Genomic DNA, 22,045 nt, shown 5'->3' with positions numbered 1-22,045 from the left:
AAGAGATGCACAGAGAGATAGAAACAAGAGTTCTCATCCACTGATTCACTTCCTAAAAGTCTCCAAAGATGAGGGTGGGGCTAGGGCCGAGAACTCAATCCAGGACTCCATGTGGGTGACAGGGACAAAATTACTTGAGCTGGGGCAGGGGCTGCAGCATAGCAGGTAAAGCAGCCACCTGTTGTGCTGGCATCCCATATGGGTGCTGGTTTGAGTTTCAGTTGCTCCACTTCCAAATCAGTTCCCCACTAATGAGCCTGGGAAAGCAGAAGATGCCCTAAGTGCTTGGGCCCCTCTTCTAGGTCTCTCACATGGGTGCAGGGGCCCAAGGACTTGGGCCATCTTCCACTGTTTTCTCAGGCCATGGCAGAGAGCTGGATTAGAAGATGAGCAGCTGGGACTTGAATTGGCGCCCACATGGGATGCTGGCACTGCAGGTCGGGGCTTCAACCCGCTGTGCCACAGCACCGGCCCCCCGGCTCCTGGCTTTTTATCGGCCCAGCTCCAGCTCCTGTGGCCATTTGGGAAATGAACCAGAGGATGAAAGATTTCTCTGTCTCTCTCTGTAACCCTGCCTTTCAAATTAAAATAAATAAATAGATAGATAGATAAATAAATAAATCTTTAACAAAAAAATTACTTGAGCCACCATTGCTGCCTCCCAGTGTCTGCATGAGAAGGAAGTTGGAGTCAAGAGCCAGAGCTAGACATCAAACTCAAGCACTGCAATGTGGAACTGCTTGGCCAAATCCTTACCCCGAAACTTCATTTCTTGAATTAAATTTGATAGAATGTATAAATAAGATTTCAGTTACTGAAACTTTTATGAACTAACATGATGAAAGAAACAATATTTGATGAAACTGATCAAACACCATCTACCAAACTGGACATGAAGATTAACACAAACTAATACCTGTTTGGAAAGCACTTTCATGTGCCCTACACTTCCCCTGCAGTATGCTTCAAGGATGACGCCAAACTGTACTGAGACAGCAGGAATGTGCACTTCTGACCTGCAGAAAATTAATATCCAAGTGATTCATTAAATATTCACTTGAGATGATCAAATACTGACTTCTTTACTTTGAATTAAACTTATGATGCCAACCAAAGGAAAAAAATCAGAATATCTTGTGCATAATTATTAATGAGATGGTCAACTTTACATTATATTAAATAAACTTGAGTTCAAAAAAGTATGAAATTATATAATTAGGTAATTATTTGTTCCAAGAAATCTGCATGTTTCACCATCTTACCAATTTAGAGACAACTGGGCTGAAACAGAGACAAGTGAAATTTGACTGACAAATTTTTCTCACTCAAAAAATGGTGGACTTCTTTGAAAAAGGAAGAAATACTTTATTTGTTGTTCCTGGATAGTTTTAAAAGTAAGACTGAACTGGATGAGAAAAAAGTTAAAAATAAGGGAAGAAAAACCCTTATGATTAGTAAGGAAACCAATATTCAGAAGTAATATCTCTATCATTAATAGCACATCAAGAAACTGAGCCAAAGAGAGAATGGAGAAGTACTTTTTTTCTTATAAGCATCAGTTTCAATACTCTGAAGTTCATATTTAAAAAAAAGAAAGTCCTTGAGAACAGTCAGAAATGAGGAATCCACAAGTTTCCTAGGAAACAAAAGAAAGACTTTATCTTTTCTGATTTTATTACTACATGAAATTGGTATGATAAGGTTCTCATATTTTTTAAAATAACCTGCTTAATAAAGAAACTGAAAATAAAGTTTATTTTACAATAATAACACTTAATCTTCTCTCAGTATCTGTAAGGATAATGACCCTTCACAGCTACTAAAAGGATTAAATAGATCTGCATTCATCTCAACTATATTGAGACAATAAGTACATTTTACTGGAAAATAGCAATATATTAATTATTATTTTAATTAAATATCAAACAGGCAAGAAGGTGACACCTGAATTACTTTATCAAATCATGAAAATCAGAGTTTAGGTATCAAGAAAAAGGAAAAGGTACCGAAACAGTGTAATGTTATAGATAGCTCAGAAACAACAAAAGCAGCTGACTGTTCTGGTGCATGTTTTGTATTACTCTGTTTTATATTTAGTAAATCACACGGTGGGCTGAGATTCAGATATAAAAGACTTACCTAAGATGCCAAAATAGAAACTGCCCTATCCGCCGATTAGCAAGCGCTCTTTCTAATAGGAATCTAGACAGGGCACAATCAAGAAATGGCTCATATTTCAAAACTTGCACCAGTTGTAAAAGGTACTGCGAGAGTTCTTCATCACTGAAAGAAACATAAGAAGAGTAACTCGACCTGTGCCAGAAAGAAATCCCTTCCCATCAAACTATCAAATGCTAACCTATTCAAAGACATTGTACTTTTGGGCTAGGCTTGTTACATGCTTTCACTCACTGAAACTATTACAATACCACAACTAAAGGTGGACATTCTAGGCTGGGGTAGACGAGGTGAAGAGGATTAAATAAAAGATACATGAGATAATTTTTATCAATTAGGCTGTTATAACTGATAACTGTGTTTATAATCAGCCAAGAGTTATCCCCAAAATTGGGTAGTTCGGTATGAATTTCTAACATGCTGAAAAACTTAGATCAATGAATCATTTTCAAAATAAAACCTTCTGTAGCAATTTATATTCCGTTGATAGTGTTGGAGCTATTGTTTGAAACCTATGCATTTCTTAGCAGAGCATCATACTGACTCACTGAATTAATCTAACAGACAATTGTACTGGGCTGAATTAACAGTGCTGGGCAGAATGGCTCACTGCACCTAAACCATATGTACAAACAGTATGGTTTGTAATGTACATTCAGTTTCCTTTGGGGAGTCTAGGCATTTGGTACATGCTAGACACAGAGTACTTCTGTGACTAATCCTGACCATCAAGTCTCTAACGAGCTTCCTTGGTGCTGGGGGAATTAAATGACTCTACAAGAAATGGAACGCAGGAGTTAATACCTGGTCTCCCTTAGACTTCACCCCATGAAACTTTTCCCTTTCCCAAGTTTGCTCTATATCCCTTTAATGTAACACATTATAGCTGTTGACAATGACTATATTCTGACTCCTATGAAAACTACCAGTGAGGCCGGCACCGCGGCTCACTAGGCTAATCCTCCACCTTGTGGCGCTGGCACACCGGGTCTAGTCCCGGTCGGGGCACTGGATTCTGTCCCGGTTGCTCCTCTTCCAGGCCAGCTCTCTGCTGTGGCCCAGGAGTGCAGTGGAGGATGGCCCAAGTGCTTGGGCCCTGCACCCGCATGGGAGACCAGGAGAAGCACCTGGCTCCTGGCTTCAGATCAGTGCGATGCGCCGGCCGCAGTGGCCGTTGGAGGGTGAACCAACGGTAAAGGAAGACCTTTCTCTCTCTCTGTCCACTCTGCCTGTCAAAAAAACAAAAAAACAAAAAAACAAAAAAACACTACCAGTGAATCATCACACCTGAGGCTGCTCTTGGTGGCATCTCAACCCAGTATACTTTTGGTTTTTTACAGAGAGGGAGGGAAGAAAAGGAAAGAAAGGGTGTACACAAAGTTGAGAGAAATTCTTAGTCTTTTTCATTTCTCATGACACCTACAAAAAGATGCCCCTTCCTCACTCATACACAAGTGATTTCTTGCCCCAAAGGAAGCCACGTGCAGGAGATACCTCATCTGCCGCAGGCAGCCCACAGCATATTCCCGCACATACTGGTCTGGGTAGTTGAAATCCAGAAGCTCCAAAGCCTCCCGAGGAGGCAATTTAGGCCAAATCTGAAGCAGTGCTTGAAGCTGTTAAAAATTGAAACTGGCTCAGAAGTGATGGGGGACAAAAGTTACCTATTTTTTCCAGAAGCATAAAGTACAGAGATGGGTCAAAAGAGAAACACTCTTTTAACTAATGATACCAAAAAAATCCATTACTGTTCTTATGTATTAAGATTCTCTTTATTGTTGAAACATTCCACTGAAAAGTAAAACATCCATTATTAAGCACTTAGCTGAACACTGAATAATACACTGAATATATGGATTCTAAGATTACTAGCCATAAAGTAATATTTTAAGGACAAAAGAAGGAAAAAAGGTAATAATTAAAAAACACCTAACAGCAAAATTCAAAGTACAAGTACAGGCTGCAAGGCCCAGCTAACGACAGGCAATACATATCTAAGAAGTTCATTAACAATGATGTAAAATTATCTTAAAAGAGTTGACTTCTTAAAAAAATTTTTTATATCTACTCTTCATTTCATCTGAAAGTCACAGAGAGAGAGACATGGAGAGATCTTTCACCCACTAGTTCACTCCCCAACACCTGAACTAGCCAGGGCTGGGTCAAGCCAAAACCAGGAGCCCTGACCTGAATCCCAGATCTTCCATGTAGGTGAGAGGGAGAGACCCAACTACTTGAGCCATCATCGACTGCCTCCCAGGATGTGCATTACCAGGAAGCTGGAATGGAAGACAGGACTTGAACCAGGCATCCCACGTCACGAGTATACTTTTAACTCTTAAATTTTTTTTTAAGATACATTTATTGGGACTAGCGCTGTGGCGCAGTAGGTTAATCCTCTGCCTGCGGTGCTGGCATCCCATATAGGTGCCAGGTTCTAGTCCCGGCTGTTCCTCTTCCAATCCAGTTCTCTGCTGTGGCCTGGGAAAGCAGTAGAAGATGGCCCAAGTGTTTGGGTCCCTGCACCCACATGGGAGACCAGGAAGAAGCACCTGGCTTCTGGCTTTGGATCAACACAGCTCCGGCCATTGCGACCATTTGGGGAGTGAACTAATGGAAGGAAGATCTTTCTGTCCCTCCCTCTCACTGTCTGTAATAAATAAATAAAATCTTTTAAAAAAAGATACATTTATTTATTTGAAAGGCAGAGTTAGAGTTAGAGTTAGAGAGAGACAGAGAGAGAGATCTTCCATCCACTGGTTCATTCCCCAAATGGCTGCAATAGCTGGAGCTTGGCTGATCCAAAACCAGTAGCCAGGAGCTTCTTCTGTGGGTGCAGGGTCTACCACATGGATGTAGGGACCCAAGAACTTGGGCCACCTTCCATTGCTTTCCCAGGCATGTGAGCAGCGAGCTGGATTAGAAGTGAAACAGCCAGGACTCAAACTGGTACCCATATGGGATGCAGGTGGCAGCTTTACCTGCTATACCACAGTGCTGGCCCCATTAGCTCTTAATTTTTTAAGAATATCAGGGTGGGGGCCAGTGCTGTGGTGCAGCAGGTTAAAGCCCTGGCCCATAGTGCCAGCATCCCACGTAGGCACTGGTTCAAGTCCTGGCTGCTCCACTTCTGATCCAGCTCTCCGCCATGGCCTGGGAAAGCATTGGAAGATGGCCCAAGTTCTTGGGCCCCTGTACCTGCATGGGAGACCTGGAGGCAGTTCCAGGCTCCTGGCTTTGAATCAGCTCATCTCTAGTCGTTGCAGCCATTTTGGGGATTGAACCGCGGATCAAAGACCTCTCTCTCTCTCTCTGGCTCTGGCTCTACCTCTATCTGTAACTTTTTCAAATAAATAATAAATAAATAATAAAATAATAAAAAGAATATCAGAGCAGGCATTGTGGCGTAGCAGGTAAAGCTGCTACCTTTGATGCTGGCATCCCATATGGGAGCTGGATTGTGATCCAGCTGCTCCATTTCTGATCCAGCTCACTGCTAATGGCCTGGGAAAGCAGAGGATGATAGCCCAAGTGCTTAGGCCACTACACCCACTTGCGAGACCTGGAAGAAGCTCTGGGCTCCTGACTTTAGCGCTAACTAGCCCCAACCATTTCAACCATTTGAGGAGTGAACCCGCAGATGGAAGATCTCGTTCTGTCTCTCCTTCTCTGTAACTCTTCCAAATAAATAAAAAATGAATCTTTTTTTTAAAAAACAGATTTAACAGAACTTTTGTGGATCATGTAATTAAACTCATTATAATACTATGATTCCACAAGAATCAAATAGTACCTGGCTGTTTATTTCCTCCCTCACAGCACAGTGAGACTCAACAAGGTTGCTCCTGACAAGAGTCCCCACTTCCTCATGGTTTTGATATGTATATAGCATGCAATCTTACAGAAGATGGTAATTAAGAAGAAAACTGGTTATGGAACAAAGTGAGAGTAATTGATCTGTGGACCTCTTAAAGTTCAATCCTCTCTGGTAAAATCGTATTACTTAGTATTTAATTTGGTTTAGTTTCTTGAGTACCACATAAACACCAATGACAACAATGTCATGGAAGACACATAAAACATGGAAGAGCAATGCTCCTTGGAAGGCAGTGGAAGATGGGTCAAGTGCTTGGGCTCCTGCACCTACAAGGGAGACATGGATGGAGTTCCACACTCCTGGTTCCAGCCTAGCCCACTCTGCCTGTTGTGGTCATTTGGGGAGTGTACCAGAGGGTGGAAAATCCCTCTTTCTCTATCTCTTCATAACTCTGCCTTTCAAATAAATAAAATAAATATTAAAACATACACACACACACACACACACACAAAACAAACAGCACCTTCAGTTTACACTTGAAACAAAACAACCACACAATAATGGAATGGACAGATAATATCCAGCAATATTAGAGGATGAGCTATATTATGGTTAAAAACAATCCTACCTTTGGAAAGTAATTACTTTTGTAAGGTCATTTATAATTGGTAAAATTAAATTATATAAGCATTAAATTAAAATTACCCAAACTCATCATTTCAGTTTGGGGAAATCCATTGACGCATATAGGGAAGGGAACATTTATTTGGCCATATAAACAGTCAATGCTGATCAGCTGTTGCTTATTGCAAAGGTTACTGAAACACCTTCAGCGATAAGCCCACAGAATGATTTCCTATGAATAAATATGAGACTATTCTTTGATGGCTTTTCTGTCAACTGCAGACTTACAACAGAATCTTGTACCAGGCTTCTGGTACTCTACCTCTAAGGGATTAGATTTAGCAAGAAACAGTTAACACTTTTTTGTGTCAGCTCAATATAACTGGAAAGGTGATATGGCTGGAGGAAGAACCAAAACTCATTTTGGGGTGGGTGTTTGGCTCATGTCCCATGCGGATATGTCTGGGTTCAACACCTTGCTCTGCTCCTGACTCTAGCTTCCTGCTAATACAGACCCTAGGAAGCAGTGAGGATGGCCCACGTTATCAGGTTACTGCCATCCACATGGGAGACATGGATTGATTTCCAGACTACTGGCTTTAGTCAGTCCTTCCTTGGAGCCATATCAAATATTTGTAGAGCAAACCAGTACGGTAGATGGAGGGCTATAATTTCTCTGTATCTCAAATGAATGAGTAAAAACTAACTGAAACACAAATAAAACTCACTTGTTTTTATTCAATTCACTTTTTTCCCAAAGACTACAAACATTAAGTTTATGTCTCCCTACACTCACTCACACACAGGCAGGCAAGTACAATTTAAATGTAGTATTAAACTACACTATTGGCTTTCCTCTACCAAAGAGGACCTAAATTATATTTGAAAACTCTTGAAAAGGAGACAAGTTTGCTGAATCCATGAATGAAAGCATTTCTATCTCGAGGGTTCAAATAAAGAAATACTATGCATAAAGTACTTCATTACATTAAGAAATTTCTCTATATCCTTTAAGAGTACAGCAAAAACACTTTTCTACTGTGAGTCTAATGAAATAATGTATTTCTTGGATAGGCACTTAGCACTGGACAGTATCCATGAGAAACAGACAAATGTGCCAACTAAAAAAGTGCTTAGATCTTATTTTCCACCATTACTGAGGATTTATAGAAAACTAACCATGAATTTAGATAAACAAATGGTCAGAAGACAGTAACTATTCCAGAGCAATTAAAACCTAAACAATATAAAACAGTTCCTTTTTAATGTAACATTCAGATGGCCTAACATGGAAATAATTTAATTTTGGCACACACAATAATATAACTGCATGATTCCAAAAATCTTTAATTGTAAGTGAACAGCAAAGAAATCCTTCTGCACTTAATTTAAGAAATAAAAAAATCCAAAGATTTAAAAAATGCATGATTAAAAAAAATTACATTTCTTCACTAAATTTTAGTCATGGCAAATTTATTAACACCTGAAAACTAGAGAGATCAATTGAATTCAAATAAATAGTGAATAAATCAAGTTATTTTAATAGGCCAAATTTATTTGTTCTGATTTTAAACATCATTTCAAGTTACCTGAGCAACATCCTCAAGTTTATTCCACTTTATTGATAGGAGTAATTTTGGCAGTGACTGTGGGAAGTTCTCTCTGCAGTCTTGTCGCAAAGTCCAAATAAGATCCATTTCATTCTCACACAGTTGGGACAATGGATCTCTGTCCAAGATTTCTTTCAGTACTGCAAGAAACTTTTTCCCACCTCGACTCTAAGAAAGGAAAATACTCATTATAGAATTTAATTGTACAAACATCAATGATAAACACTCAGTAAATCTACATTGTACAATAAAGTTACACATAAATACATATGATTTGACCTTAAACACTAATAGAGGTAGATCCTTTTAAGTTTTCACTGTTCAATTTAAAATCTGTGAGCTCAGGATCAAGCAGTTAGTTATTCTCACAACAGTTCTAAAAAATGAACAGTAACTTTTTAAAAATTCATTTATAATCACTAGGGGGCAGTATTGGCTTTGAAATAAAAACTAAGTCCTTTATTATTTGAACAGAATTTAATTTCAATTTCTATAAACAAAAACCAACAATGATCCACACAAAAAGGTTACAAATGAGGTTACAAATAAAAGACATCATCTTGGCTTGTGCCTTGAATTAGTGGCATAAAATGTTCTTAGATTGAAAACTGCATTTTGGCTAAAACTAAAGTTGGAAAAAACAGTTCTAATTTTCACTCACCATCTCAACAAGAAAATAACCAAGTAAACAAGATGGTTCATTCTATTTTTCTGGATCTAGGCCCTTTGAATCTCACTAACATTAAAACAAAGAGGTACATGTCCCCATACTTAAATCAAAACAACGATACTTTAGTCAAAACATATCTTCCCTAAAAAACTCCAAAAATTTCTGAGAAGATTCTGTAAGACCTTTTACTGTATTACTATATTCTATACTTGCTGCTATTTTAACTGTTATTGTACATAAATGTGGAAATAGGTAAAACTGTCATGTTATTAATTTCCTAATGAAGTCCAATTCAAAACACTACACACATACAAAAAGAATGGGAAATACTAAGTTTAAATTTTATTAAGTGACTTTTGGATATTCCAAAGAAAGAACATAATTAAAGCAATGTACCATCCAACTCAGTGGAACTTTACTTTAAAGGTTAAACACTGTGTTATAAAACAAAGACAGATAAAATTATACTAAGTATTCTTATTTTATTTGCTCTCAGTGTGGAATTCACCAATTGTAAATACATGTTGCATTAAAATGCTTTTTTTAAAAGATGTAAGGAGACTGAAGTATCTGTTTACATTGTTAGGATTTACTTTTTCAGTCTTTAAGAGAAAATTAGGGGCTGGCGCTGTGACGCAGCATGTTAAAAGCCCTGGCCTGAAGTGACAGCATCCCATATGGGCGCCGGTTCTAGTCCTGGCTACTCCTCTTCCAATCTAGTTCTCTGCTATGGCTTGGGAAAGCAGTAGAAGATGGCCCAAGTCCTTGGGCCCCTACACCCACATGGGAAACACGGAAGAAGCTCCTGGCTCCTGGCTTCGGATTGGCGCAGCTCTGGCCATTGCAGCCTTCTGGGGAGTGAACCAGCAGATGGAAAACTTCTCTGTCTCTCCCTCTCTCTGTAACTCTTTCATATAAATAAAATAAATCTTAAAAGAAAAATAAATATTTTTAAAAAGAAAATTATAAGTAATCAGTGTGGTCATGTATGTTTTCAAGTTGTTTTAATTTTTAATAGAGATTAAATATTTAGTTATTTTATTGTCATTAGAATGGCAATATATGATGAATATGCTTTACTTTGAGTTTTTCCAACACAGTATTTTTCTCAATTTTACCAAAGTATAGGGGAACAACTGGAAATTTCTTCTAAGAAATACAAAGAAAGAAATTTGCCAATATCTGGCAACTTGGGTAGAAACAAAATAGGCTGAAGAGCAAGTGACAATTGGTCAATAAGCAACTCTAAACTTCTGTCTTCAGTCTTTCTGACATAACCATACACTCCATACTTAAAACCCTTCATTGGTTTGGCCATTGTCTATGGAACAAAATTATATAACAAACACCTCTAAGACCTGGTCTTATCATACTTTTCCAATTTTCTTTTAGGTTGCTCTAAATGTCACAAATTTTACTCCAATCCTTTCTAACTGGTTGCAGTGTCTGGCATACTGTAGTGGTGCTCACCTTCTTCATATACTGTGAATTCTATTTCTTTGTTCTCAGATCATAAACTCATCTCAAAATGAAAATCAGATCTTCCTCTCATTGGTACCAAGCAGATAATCAATACACAAAATACTGGATTTAAAAATGAAAACAGGGGTCAGCATTGTGGCCCAGCTGCTTAAGCTCCAGCCTGCAAAGCCAGCATCCTATGTAAGTCCTGGCTGCTCTGTTTCTCATCTAGCAGTCTGCTGACACACCTGGGAAGGCAGCTAAAGATGGCCCAAGTACTAAGACCCTGCCACTCACATGGAAGACCCAGATGAAGTTCCTGGCTCCTGACTTTGGGAAGCGAACTAATAGATGGAAAATCTGTGTTTCTCTCTCTCTTTCTATAACACTGCCTTTCAAATAAAATAACTCTTTATAAAATGAAAACAAATTCCATATTTGACACATTTTTGTATTAAAATTCACAACAAGGGAATGTTTGGTTTAGCTAAGATGCCTGGCAAGCATGCCAGCACATTGTTATTATCTGAGTGCCTGGGATCAAGTCTTGACTCCACTTCTTACTCCAGCTTCCTGCCAAAGCACACCCTCTGGGGATAGCTCAAGTACTTGGATCCCTGCCACCTGTAGGAGACCATATTGAGTTTCAGGCTCCTGGCTTTGGCCTGACCTAGTACAATCCAGCTCCTGGGGACATTTGGGGAATGAATCAGTGGATGGAATATTCCACTCCCCCTTAGTCATCCAAATAAATAAAAATAAATAAACCTTTAAAAAAGAGATAGTCAAAGACTAATTAAATAAGTAAATGCTAACTCCTTTTGGACCTTATGAGCAGGCAGGTATGTTTCATTATACTCAATATATTATTATAAAACATATAGAAAATTATGGTGGTTTTGTATTCAGAGACTGAACCTAAAAAGGGTATCCCCTGAGTTTTACTGTAAAAACAGTAAGTCGTCAGAATTTGAAAATAAAACTCCTAGTCAAACCTGCTACATTCAGAGTGTAAATTGTTCACATTAAGGGAAAGGCAGACTGCTATTAAATTAAATATTGCAAAAGCTAGCAGACTACACTACTGTAATTTAGCTGATCCAAATTAGACCTGTACGGACTTGGTTTAAGTAAGTATTTTGTTGACATGGGCTAAGATGGGAAAGCAGTGGATCAGATGTATAACTGTACTGTGATTGCTTACTGAGGTATGCAGAACATAAAAATGAATAAACCAAGGAAATATACACTATCAGAAGCATGGCAAGAAACCTAAAAAAATACAGAACCTTAGATTCTTTTATGAAACCTCCAAATATCAGTAATAAAAAATTATTTAACTGGAAAATTTACATACATGTTCAAATGTTTATACTAAAATAGGTAGAAAGCAACAACAAAAAATAACACCCGTATTCTCTACTTTGCTTTTATGTTTAGATTTTTAAAAATCACCAACACGTATATTATGATATAAGGGATTACCAATCAATACAAAAATCTTACTAACACAAGAAAAACAACAACAGCTCCTTTATTAAAAAAATACTTATTTATTTGAAAAGCAAAGGAGATTGAGAGACAGAGAAAGATTGAGAGAAAGAGAAAAGGAGGGAGGGAGATATCTCCCATCTTCTCTCTTTTTCTGTGAGAGAAAATTCATGTCATCTTCAGAAGTACTGGACACTCAGATGGTATATTAAATTGTAATTCCCAGGGACAGAGGGGTGAATTAAGACAGTTATACAGGGCTTGCCCTGTGGTGTAGTGGGAAAAGCCGCCGCCACTTGCAGTGCCAGAAGGGAATTAAAATATAAAAAAACAAAAGCTGGAAAATGTCTAGTGGCAGTAGATCCTAGTAAGAAGCATTATTATGAGTACATAACTTCTACAGATACACATACACACACATATATATGTACAAATATAAGGAGGTAAACACATGTAAACGAGTTTTGTTTCATGAAAAGGCCTAGAATAAGCTGTACCCCAGGAGCAATGAGTATATCCAGTGAGTATATCAATCTTAAAATTTGAAACACTTTTTAAAAATAAAAGAAATGGGACTTTGTTGAGAAATGGTTGATTCCAAGGCTGGGGTAGAGAAAGAACCAGATGAGCCTAGGACATACTACTGTATCACAAAGATGGACATGCCAAAAAGACACAGGAGACAGCTTGAATGGGCTCTGACGGGCCACATTGGGGAAAATTTGGTCATCAAAATAAATGATAATACTTAATTATAAAAGTCACTAAGCCAAAAAAATCACAAATACATACACTAAGTAAATCATAAATAGATGTGGTGGAAGAAAAGCCTCTGATAGCATAAGCCAACCAGCAAGACTAAAATTGAAAACTAACATGATTATTCACTACAGTAGCACTGATTCAAACAAGAAGTATCAGTGAATGCAAAAACAAATGAGTGACAGTTTGCTGTGAAATGAGGTGTTTATTTAGTTTCAAATAATACTTGATAAAACATTTGTTAACTTTATATTAAAAAAAAAACCTGGAAGATAGTATATTAACCAAATGACAACAGTTAACATCAATACTAATGTGACATATAGACATTGTTTTTTCCTAATAAAATTCAGAGTGAAGAAAACTGCATCATTTCTATGGTATTTGTATTAAAAGGCATAGCTAGAATCCAATCAAGGCAAAACATGAGAAAATCCAAATGGCAGGATATTCTATAAATAACTGTCCTATATCCTTTAAAAATGTCAGAGTCATTAAGGAATGACTGAGGAACTGCTTTGGACTTAAGGAAATTAAACATACATAATGAAATGCAGCAAGTAATTCTGGGATGGATCATGCACCTACAATGAACATTACTGAGACAAATGATTAAATTTGGGCAGAATCTGTGGATTAAGCAGGACAACTACAGTATTATTTTCCTGATATTTGTGCATATACTCTGCTTATGTACTAAAAAAAGAGATTGATTAATCTGAAAGGCAGAGGGGGAGAGGGGAGAGGGGAGAGGGGAGAGGGGAAAGGAAGAATCTTCCATCTGCTGGTTCACTCTCCAAATGGCTGCAATGGCTGGGGCTGCGCCAGGCCAAAACCAGGAGCCAGGAGCTTCTTTTGGGTTTCCCAATGGGTGCAGGGACCCAAGGACTTGGGACACCCTCTGCTGCTTTCTCAGGTGCATTATCAGGGAGCTGCATCGGAAGTGGAACAGCTGGGATTTGAACCAGAGCCCATATGGGATGCCGACAATGCAGATGGCAGCTTAACCCATTGGTTTTTAAGAGATACACACTAAAGAATCAAGGTATGAAAGGGCATGATGTTTATTATTTAATTTCAAATAATTCAGAAAATGAGCATATACACACATTGATAAAACAAATGTCATAAAATGTTAATAACTGAGGAAGAGGAGTGAAGGATAGAGAAGAATTCTTTGTATTTGCCTTCAAAGTTTTCAGTAAGTTGGAAATCATTAAGGAGAGAAAATTTCCCTACAATTTTAAAGGCTGTAAAGTCTTCAAACCATTCCACTAAAGGAACATTCTAAGTAGACATCTGAACCATGGCTAAGTCAACACCTGTGAAGCCTGCTGCTAAGATTTTATACCTGAATCTCCATAGTAAAAGGAAGAGGATAAAGCAAACTTCAGACACATTTATGTATCTCAGTTTAGAACAGAGTTACTCAACCTGATACTTTGCTGGGGGAGAACAGTACCACCTGTGCATTTTAGGATGTTTAGCATTTAACCATTACTCACAAGATGCCACCAATATAGCCCACCAAGTTATGATGACCAAAACTATCCGCAGGGTTGGCGCTATGGCGTAGTGGGTAAAGCTGCGGCCTGCAGTGCCGGCATCCCACGTGGGCGCCAGTTAGAGTCCTGGCTACTCCACTTCAGATCCAGCTCTCTGCTACGGCCTGGGAAAGCAGTGGAAGATAGCTCTAGTCTTTGGGCCCTGGAACCTGTGTGGGAGACCTAGAAGAAGCTCCTGGCTTTGGACTGGCCCAGCTCCAGTTGTGGCCATCTGGGGAGGGAACCAGTGGATAGAAGACTTCTCTCCTTCTCTCTCTCTCTTTACCTCTGCTTCTCTGTATCTCTGCCTTTCAAATAAACAAATAAATCATTAAAAAAAAAAAAAACCATCTGCAGAGATTTCAAAATGCCCCCAGGGGGGCAAATGAGCTGCAGGCTGAGAATCAATGGATAAGATCAAAACTGCCAATTTATAATCATAATTCACAGGGGTTGGCATTGAGACATAGTGGTTAGGCCACCACTAATGACACCAGCATCACACCTCAGAATGCCAGTTTGAGTCCCAGGTGCTCCACTTCCAATCCAGCTCCCAGCTATTATGTCTGGGAAAGCAACAGAAGATGGTCCAAGCAGTTGGGCCCCTGCCACCCATTATGGGATACCTTACAGGAATTTCAGGCTCTTGGCTTCACCCTGGCTTTTGCCACCATTTAGGGAAAAAAACTAATGGACTGAAAATTTCTGTCTCTAGCTCTACCTCTATCTGTCACTCTGACTTTCAAATAAATAAATAAATAAATCTTTTAAAGCATTTGTGAAGAAGGCATTTTTTCCATTCTGCAGACCCCTGTTCCTGTGTAAGCACTTGTTTTAAAAAAAGCTAACATCTTTTCAAATTGTTCCTGAGAAAAACCCAAAATACAACAGGTGCTACCAAAGACACCTTTGTACCTTTGTGCCTTGTTGGTGTGAATGTAGTATGGTGTAGCCACCATGACAGGTCCCTAAAGTAAGTAAAAATAGAAGTATCACCTGATCTGTTACTTCCACTTCTGGGTGGATGTCCATGAGAATTCAAAGCAGGATCTCAAAGAGATATTTGTACACTCATGTTTATAGTAGTATAAATCACGATTGCCAAGAGGTAGAAAAGCAATCCAGGTGTCTATCAGTGGATGAATGGATAAACAAAATAACAGAATATTATTGAGCTTTAAAAAGGAATACCTAACATACATCACAACAAAGATAAATCTTGAGAACATTATGCCAAGTGAAATGACCAATCACAAAAAGATGATTATGTATGATTTCACTTATGTGAAATATCTAGAGTAGTGAAATTCATAAAGACAAGAAGTAGAATAGTGGTTGCAAGGTGTTAGAGAGAGGAGAAAACAGGAGTAGCTAGCTGTTCAATGGGTAGAGGGTGGTCCATTTTACTAGATGAAAATATTCTGGAGATGGGTGTACAACATTGTGAATACATTTATCATTAATGAGCTGAACACTTGAACATGATTAAGATGGTAAATTATATGTTATATGTATTTTGCCACAATTAAAACTGATAACAGCAGGTTAAATATCTTGATAATGTAATGACAACTTTACCTGAATTACGTTAAGTCCTATTATACACACACACACACATCACATCCATGTCTCATACATGAACATATATGTAGACACATACATAAACAGAGGTAAATATATTATCAACGTATTAAGGAATTTTATCTGCCCCCCCCCCTTTTTAAGATCTGTTCCTATTTTGTACAGACCCAATTTTTTGTAAATTTTCTTTTTTTTAGAGGCAGAGTTATAGACAGAGAGGGAGAGACAGAAGGAAAGATCTTTCTTCAGCTGGTTCACTCCCCAAAAGGTCTCAACAGCAGGAGTGGGCCAATCTGAAGCCAGGAGCCAGGAGCTTTTTCCAGGTCTCCCACGTGGGTGCAAGAGTCCAAGTACTTGGGTCATCCTCTGCTGCTTTCCCAGGCTATAAGCAGAGAGTTGGATTGGAGGTAGAGCAGCCAGGACACGAACCTGTGCCCTGGTGGGATGCTGGTGCGACAAGCAGAGTGCTCAGAAGAGGCTTAGCCTACTACAACACAACACTGGCCCCCTTCATGTGCTCTTGACATCTCTATGACTCATGCAATGAGAACACAGTTCACTTCAGCCCTCTCATCTATAAGTCCACAAAGTGGTAACACATACCTTTCTAAAATACTAACCAATAACATCTGTGGGAAATAAGAAAGAATATCCAATGTAGAAATCCTTGAATGAAAGAACACAGATAGGACTAGGTATGAGATCTTTTTGGATCCTGGCAATGCTGACACTAGTGTGCACACAGTTCTGGGAGCGTTCCATCTCAGAATCAAGGGCCACAAGGAGTGGGAGGAAGCCATGGGTTAATCATAAAGGGGATTACTAGGGATCTGCAAGGGAAGCAACTGCTTTTGCTGGGTATACCCTCCTTTGCTCAACTGTTACTCCAACTGTATCAGTTGAGTGCTGAACTCAGGAAACCACCACAAACCCAGAATGTATGGACATCTTCACAAACAGGAACCCTAATTACTACAGTTACAGAAAACACATTGCAGTGAACAGGCAGCCAGTCAGGAATTGTCAAATATAAAAAAGAACTGAAGTAAGTATCACGAAACATATGAGGAAAACAAACACAATGAAAAAAGTTGCCACAGTAAGAACCAGAACACCCTCCACTACTCCCACCAAAAAAAGCAAGATCAGTTTAAAATCAATACTTAGAATGACATTGGAAAAGTCAATCAGAAATCTTTCAAATGACTACTGAAATTAAGAAACAGAAGAGAAAAGAAAAATGAGCAGACATTTGGCAAAGCAATTAAATTTCCCTTTGGGGTGCCTCCATTCCATAATGGAGAGCCTAGATTTTAGTTCTAGCTGAACGCTATTCCAGCCTCTGGCTAACTGCACATTCTGGGAGGTAGCAGATAATGGGTCAACTACTTAGGCTACTGCCACCCATGTGGGAGTCCCAGATTGAGTTTCCTGCATCTGGCATAAGCCTGGCTCAGCCCTTGATTTTGTAGGCATTTGGATTGTGAACCAAAGGGCAAATTTTTGTCTCTCTCTCTCCCCACCATCAAATAAAATAAATAAATTGGAAAAAAAAAAAAAAAAGAATCTCCAATGAACAAAGAAGTGCAAGTTAAAATAATGTGACACTGGCCGGCGCCGCGGCTCACTAGGCTAATCCTCCGCCTTGCGGTGCTGGCACATCGGGTTCTAGTCCTGGTCTGGGCGCCGGATTCTGTCCCGGTTGCCCCTCTTCCAGGCCAGCTCTCTGCTGTGGCCAGGGAGTGCAGTGGAGGATGGCCCAAGTGCTTGGGCCCTGCACCCCATGGGAGACCAGGATAAGTACCTGGCTCCTGTCATCGGGTCAGCATAGTGCGCCGGCCGCAGCGGCCATTGGAGGGTGAACCAATGGCAAAGGAAGACCTTTCTCTCTGTCTCTCTCTCTCACTGTCCATTCTGCCTGTCAAAAAAAAAAAAAAAAAAAATGTGACACCACTTCTTGGTTCACCTGATTGATAAGAGTTGCCCTAAATGAAAAAGTAAAGACGAATCTGTAAATACATATACATTTTGATATAATAATTTCACTTCCAGGGATCTAGCCTACAAAACAAACATACGTATATTGTACAGGATAGACATTTGCACAGTGACTAAGACATGGTTTGGGGCACCTGCATCCTATATAAGAGTACCTGGGTTTAAGTCCCAGTTCTGGTTCCAATTCCAACTTACAGCTAATATGCATCCTGGGAAACAACAGGTAATAGTTCAAGTACTTGGTTCCCTGCCACACATACTGGAGATGTGGGTTGAGTTCCTGGTTCCTGGATCCTGGCCTTGGCCCAGGCCCAGACTCAGCTATTACAGGCATTTGGGGAATGAACCAATGGATAGAAGATCTGTCTGCAGCTGTCTTTCAAATAAAATGAAAATACAAAACAAAACCAAAACCAAAACACAAGCAAGCAAGCAGGCACAAAATAGTCACTGTAGTACTGTTATTGTTGTTGTTTTTTTTTTTTTTTTACAGGCAGAGTGGACAGTGAGAGAGAGACAGAGAGAAAGGTCTTCCTTTTGCCGTTGATTTACCCCGCAATGGCCGCTGCGGCCAGCGCACTGCACTGATCCGAAGCCAGGAGCCAAGTGCTTTTCCTGGTCTCCCATGTGGGTGCAGGGTCCAAGGACTTGAGCCATCCTCCACTGCACTCCCGGGCCACAGCAGAGAGCTGGACTGGAAGAGGAGCAACCAGGATTCTGGCGCCCTGACCGGGACTAGAACTCGGGGTGCCGGCGCTGTAGGCGGAGGATTAGCCTAGTGAGCTGTGGCGCCGGCCCTGTAGTACTGTTTTAAAGGAGAAAAACTGGACACGATCTATCAATAGTGATAGGTATATTCAACAATTAATGGTTACTAGTAATTAATGCTATGGAAAGGTAAGCATTTTTTGCTTATTTTTAAATTTTAAATTATTTATTGGTCTTATTTGTTTGAAAGGCAGGCAGACAGAAAGACAGACACACACACATACACACACAAGCACAATGAGAAATCATCCATCCACTGATTTACTCCCCAAATGTGTGGCAGGGACCTACCTGCTTGAGCCATCACCTGCTGCCTCCCAGTGCAACATTTAGCAGGAACCCATCTGTGATGTGGACATCCTAAGCACTGTGCCAAACACTGACCCCAAAAGCATCAGTAATTAATTAATTAATTCATTAGTTAATTTGAAAGAATTACAGAGATGGAGGGAGAGTCAGAGATGAGAAGAGGAGCACGGTGGTGGTGAGCAAATCATTCATCTGCTGATACATTCCCTAGATGTCCATAACAGCCAGCGCTTGGCCAGACCAAAGCAAGGAGCCCGCAGCTTCATCTGAGTCTCCCATGTGGGTGGCAGGGGCCCAAATACTTGAACCGTCATCTGCTGCTTTTCCCAGGCCATTAGCAGGGAGCTAGATCGGAAATGAAACAGCCATGACATGAACTAGTACCCACATGGGATGCTAGCATCACAGCTGGCTGCTTTACCTGCTCTGTCACAACACCAGACCCCCAAAAGCTTGCTTAAAAAATGAAGCAGACCTACTCATACTAATATGATAAGATCTACAAAGAGCACCAAAAAGAGAGAAAGAGAAAGAGAAGCTATTTACATAATGATCTCATTTTATAAAAAAGAAATAAGGAAAGTAGATAGGGAATATACAAATAAGATTTTTATTTTGGTTTTACCATTTATTATTTACATTATGTGCCTGATTTTAAAAAATGTATAGCGGAACTAAGCCACATTACTGTGGCCTCATTGTTCAGGGAATTTCCTGACTTTGGTCAGGTAAAAGATTATAGCAGAAACAGTTAGAATTAATTCATGCCTTCAAAGTTTAAGTACTAATATGAAGAGGCAGGCATGTGGAGCAGCAGTAACTCACTGCTTGGGATGCCTGCATACGATAGCAAGGTACCTGGATCAAACACTGGCTTCTCTGTACCCTGGAGGACAGCAGATGATGGCTCAAGTAAATGGGTCCTTGCCATCAGTGTGGGAGACCCAGACTGAGTTCCTGTCTCTTGGCTTCAGCCTGAGCCTTCAGCTCCAGTTGCTGGCAGAGACTTGGGAAGTCAATCAACAAACAGAATCTATTCTCTCTCTGCCTTTCAAACGAATAGATGAATGGAGTATGGCCTCTAGTCTTGCTTTTTCATGTTCCCACTGGCTGGAATGCAGTAAAATAAGAAGTTGGAGCAGCAATACTAAATCATGAAATAGAAACTACTTATTAAACATGGTGGAGTTCCAAGATGGAAGAAATATGGGTTCCCTATACTGAGATGCTTGTCCTTACTGCACTCAACTGTTTTGGGAGAGAAACACAGCCTCCTCATACAACTGAACGTTCTCTGAGACAATACTTCTCATCTATGAAGTGCCCTATGTCACTGACAGACCAGCGGCTGAATCCGTCCTTGCATCAGAACAGCGGTTACCCATTGCATGCATATAAAACATTAACTGAGGCGATATTGAAGAAAAGCATGTGCATACTTACCCACATTCACAGACCATTCTTGCATGAGTTACACTCTTCAATAAGTACACTGTTACGAATGAGATGAAGGTACCTAACATTGTGCACAACTGTATAAAAAGAAAGGCCCATTTAAAACACTTGATACTTACTGATACATTAGCACTATCGTTGCTTGCAATCTCAGCTGCCTTTTCAATAATCTGTTGAAAAATTTTTAAAAATTAATTTTGGCTCTCATATTTGTAAGCTTTTAACTGTAAACTACTACACTATAAGGTAAACTACTACACTATAAGGTACTACATATGGCCTAGCATTTTCATGCTTTATAATGGAAACATATATTTTATTATCAAAATGGTATTTTTCAAAAGCTTCAAACTCTTAATAGGGAAAAATTTTATAAGTAAGGAACTGTGGCTACTAAAGAGCATTAATATTATCTGCAGATAAAATAAGTTGTGGCTTATACATATATGTCAACTTAAAACATAGGTAAATCTAATCTAAGTAAGAAAATGCAAATGTATACATATGTAAAAGTTACTAAATGTAGAATAATCTTGTCATGTTTTTCTTCAATTAGCAGATATTAGAAGTAGAAATAATAACAAGTGAAAGGCTAACAATACATTCCAATTCATTAAGTTCAAATGGGGCCCGATTCTAAAGAAGAAGGGAGCCCTATTGTCCAGAGGGAAGATCAATGAGTACAGAATTAGAAGATCCGAGTCCTGTTACTGAATTACACAATCCTACATATATATATTCTCACATATAAAATGTGGCAGTTCCCATTTTATTTCATAGGGTTGTAGTGATGACAAAATGAGAGTACAATACTAAAAGTAACCAATAACCTTTAAAATGTATGTAGTGATTACAGCACAAGCATTAACTTAAATAATAAAATGAATAGGACTTGGAGAACGTTCACTTTTTACACCTGTATTTTTTAAATAACCATATAAAACTAGTACAATTAAAGAAAAACTAACAAGTATATTCATACATACTGGTATCTCTACTTCAAATTGATCTTATTTAAGAAACTTGCCAAGGGACTAGAAAGGCAAAAGGAAAGCTTAACAACCAGCTGCAAAGGCCTGGGCTGAGGTATAACAAAACATTTTAAAGAAACTCAACTTCTCTTGAAATATTTGATTCTAAATACTTTCTATTTGCACAGGATCGGTTCCTATATTTGTAAAAATGCTTCAAAAAGGCTTTACATTTAACCCAAAAGAAACTGTAACTGATCACTGAATAATTACCATAATCAACTACAGTAACAGGGCTATTAAAAGTATCACAAATAGCTGTGGCTTATGATAAATCCCTATCTATAAGAACAACTAAAACTACCACATATTTCTAGTAAGTAAGTCAAAATGTAGTTCTGTTCTACTCAGCGCATACCAACATATATGGTTCTTACCATTTGTTGTATATTGTAACAAGCACAAACTTTAATTTGGTTACAAATTACTGGTTAGAAAAACATTCTAAAGAACTTAAAATGAAAAGTTACTTCTTAGGTAGATAAAACAATCTGTATATAGGTCTAATAGTGCTGAACACTAAAATGCAATTATAGTTACAGGTGAATTATTTAGTATGATGTCAATCTTTCAAGGTTGCATGTTCTCAAAGGAATTAAATAAATTAAAGAAATATTTATTTTCTGGGAATTTGTTCAAAGATTTTCTCATAAAAATCAGCAACTGTCCTACCTGAAATAAGAATGCCAAACCTGAAGATAGAACATATTATTAGCCTGACTCTGATAACATGCAAGTTAGCATAG

The 22,045-nt window shown here is 38.9% G+C and overlaps 1 protein-coding gene across 3 annotated transcripts in view; it reads right to left on the bottom strand.

Annotated features, from left to right (window-relative positions):
• PIK3CB (phosphatidylinositol-4,5-bisphosphate 3-kinase catalytic subunit beta) overlaps positions 1–22,045 on the bottom strand; it is a 173,854-nt gene that overhangs the window by 32,987 nt on the left and 118,822 nt on the right. For all 3 annotated transcript variants that reach the window (XM_051818647.3, XM_051818646.3, XM_089331163.1), the window contains 5 exons: positions 20,388–20,438; positions 8,209–8,397; positions 3,673–3,794; positions 2,140–2,283; positions 917–1,016 (listed from right to left, as the gene is read on the bottom strand). In XM_051818647.3, coding sequence (XP_051674607.1) covers positions 917–1,016; positions 2,140–2,283; positions 3,673–3,794; positions 8,209–8,397; positions 20,388–20,438 — 606 coding nt within the window. The remainder of the gene's footprint in view (positions 1–916; positions 1,017–2,139; positions 2,284–3,672; positions 3,795–8,208; positions 8,398–20,387; positions 20,439–22,045) is intronic.

The sequence above is a fragment of the Oryctolagus cuniculus genome, chromosome 4, assembly GCF_051225735.1.
Source record: "Oryctolagus cuniculus isolate XC-2025 breed Fujian yellow rabbit chromosome 4, ASM5122573v1, whole genome shotgun sequence".
NCBI lineage: Eukaryota > Metazoa > Chordata > Mammalia > Lagomorpha > Leporidae > Oryctolagus > Oryctolagus cuniculus.
The sequence above is the reverse complement of the archived record's forward strand: the minus strand, read 5'-3'. Positions and strand labels throughout refer to the sequence as shown.